The sequence below is a fragment of the Nanorana parkeri genome, unplaced genomic scaffold (genome assembly GCF_000935625.1).
Source record: "Nanorana parkeri isolate BGI_ZX_2015 unplaced genomic scaffold, ASM93562v1 scaffold678, whole genome shotgun sequence".
NCBI classification, from domain to species: domain Eukaryota; kingdom Metazoa; phylum Chordata; class Amphibia; order Anura; family Dicroglossidae; genus Nanorana; species Nanorana parkeri.
Genome location: NW_017306946.1, coordinates 377,653 through 380,542, shown reverse-complemented (window position 1 = coordinate 380,542; position 2,890 = coordinate 377,653). Strand labels below are relative to the sequence as shown.

General features: G+C 40.7%; 1 protein-coding gene across 1 annotated transcript in view; it reads right to left on the bottom strand.

Moving 5' to 3' along the window:
* The window catches only part of GALNT1 (polypeptide N-acetylgalactosaminyltransferase 1), a 109,253-nt gene that overhangs the window by 29,332 nt on the left and 77,031 nt on the right, over nt 1–2,890 (bottom strand). Inside the window, 1 exon segment of the mRNA XM_018563586.1 lies at nt 843–845. Coding sequence (XP_018419088.1) covers nt 843–845 — 3 coding nt within the window.

Sequence of the window (2,890 nt, the reverse complement as noted above, 5' to 3'; positions counted from 1 at the left end):
TATCTAATTTTTTTTCCCCCCCCCCCCCCATTACCCATTAGAGGTATTTTTAAACATCTGTAGTAACAGGCTGGATATTCCTCTCCATTCTTTTGTCAACTATTAGTAGGATAATACACATACATTTGTTTTAGTGTGGATTCCAGCACCTGATTAACCAAACTAATTATGCCTATTATCTCTATGAAGGCATTTTTTTTTCCTTCCCAAAAAAGATCTGGTAATGACCCAAACAAAGGAAATTTCAGGGAGCCTTCTACAACGGTAGAAAAAAAAATGAAATAAATGAAAAAAAGCTATATAGTCCTGGGTGTTGTTCCATTCATTAGTAGATAACTGTCTACAAATAGAAGAAACAGTACAGTCAGTACGGCCTGGGAATGGGCAACATGCAAAGATCACTGCAAGAGGTGATTATTTTCCAAAGCATTTGATACGGTGCCGCATAAACGTTGTTATACAAGCTAAGGGCTATGGGCATAGATGAAATAGTGTGCACGTGGATAGAAAACTGGCTACAGGAACGTGTACAAAGAGGATCGATTAATGGCACCTTTTCAGACTGGGCTGAAGGCAGGAGTGGCGTGCCCTAGGGTTCAGTACTGGGTCCCATGCTTTTTAACCTGTTTATTAATGATATCGGGGAGGGAGTGAGTAGCCATGTCTCAGTGTTTGCTGATGATATGAAAATTGGGAGGGTAATAGACACGGATTAAGACATTGTAACATTACAGGAGGACCTGGATAAAATAGGGGAGTGGGCAACTGTATGGCAGATGAAGTTCGATGTCGATAAATGCAAGGTATTGCACTTTGGAGTTAAAAATAGGCAAATTGACTATACACTTATGGGTGTGCCACTAGGGAAGTCGGAAACGGAGAAGGATTTGGGGGTCATTATAGACCGCAGATTGAGAAACAGGGCACAGTGCCAGACTGCTGTAAACAAAGCAGAGTCCCGTCTTGCATTAAGAAGGGAATGTACTGCAGGGACAATCTATAATTGTGCCACTTTACAGATCACTAGTTCGGCCACATCTGGAGTATGCGGTCCAGTTTTGGTCACCGATACTCAGAAAAGATGTCCTTGAGCTGGAAAAAGTCCAGCGGAGGGCAACCAAACTCATTAAGGGGTTCGAGGACCTGAACTATGAAGCAAGGTTGTTAAAATTAAATATATGTTCTCTTTGGAGGTTAAATTGCTAAATTGTGGGTAGTCCCCCTGTGTATGCCTAGTTTTACACCTCTCCCCCTAATTGCATAGTTCAAAAAAATTAATAGGTTGTAAGGGTTTCTGGAGGGGTGTAAATGACCTTCCAAGAGAGATATATAAAGAAATATACAATTTATTACTAATACATGCTTAATTGGTTACATACATGATTCAAATCAATCTTATTAAAAATCAATTCCCTGCAGAGGATACATCAATACATTGATTGTTAACAGCTCTAAAAATCATTTGATCCAACATTTCAGATGTAGTTGCATAATTCTAACCAATTGATAGTTTTTTCAAAGCATAGCTTAACTTAATAGGTCCCGACGCGTTTCGCCATAGGCTTCATCAGGGGACCATTCAGGATAAATCATGCCGGGTTGGTCTGCATTCCCCTAGCGGGGAATGCCATGGGACGCAACAGGCTAATCTCTGCACTCTAGAGTGAAAGCAGCAATCACACCAACTACAAATATTGATCTGAGAGAATTAATACTCCAGGCGACTGCAATTGGACGACGCTTTGCCGCAATCAGGTTCCTCCCCCAAAGGACCCCGGGGTCCCAGGTGTGACAAACCAAGTAAGCAGCGGAGGCAACGGGGGGTCTAGATTCCGCCCGCTCCTGACTGGCTTCCTGGGCACTTCTCCCTCATACTGCAGACTAACCCGGCATGATTAATCCTGAATGGTCCCCTGATGAAGCCTATGGCGAAACGCGTCGGGACCTATTAAGTTAAGCTATGCTTTGAAAAAACTATCAATTGGTTAGAATTATGCAACTACATCTGAATGTTGGATCAAATGATTTTTATAGAGCTGTTAACAATCAATGTATTGATGCATCCTCTGCAGGGAATTGATTTTTAATAAGATTGATTTGAATCATGTATGTAACCAATTAAGCATGTATTAGTAATAAATTGTATATTTCTTTATATATCTCTCTTGGAAGGTCATTTACACCCCTCCAGAAACCCTTACAACCTATTAATTTTTTTTTGAACTCTTTGGAGGTTAAGTGATTAAGGGGGGACATGATTTTCTTGTAAAACTGTTAAACGGCGACAGCAACAGTATTAACAAACTGTTTATGGCTAGCTCCGTAACAAAGACCAAAGGGCAACACCAAAAATTGGTAGAAAAAAAAAAATTCTACACACGGGGCACAAGGGGTTCTTCACAGTTAGAGCGGTTAGGGTCTGGAACTCGCTACCGCAGGAAGTGATTTCAGCTAAGAGTGTGGAATCATTCAAGAAACTACTATACAAGTTCCTTGGAGAACGTAACATAAAGGGGTACCAGTACTGCCGGAGATAAAGCTGTACCTGAGGAACTACAGTGAAAAGATTTTCTTGTTCCTACCTAATTGATTTAGTGAATCTGTGTTTTTTTTACCCTCTTGTTCCTGCCGATGCTCATGATTTAGCTTGTGCAGCCAATACTTTTCACAACAAATCTAAAACTGCTCATATCTATGAGCCAATTGCCAAAGTTTTACACATCCTTTTGCAACCCCAAAAGATGATTCACACGCCTAACCTACCCCCAAATAGGTATTTTTTGTATTTCTTCTCTCCAAGTAACCTGGGAGAAACTCCAGGAACTTTTCTAACCTTTCTCCACTCAAGAAAATAATGAATCCGAATTACAGGGACAGAAGAGTTTTATCA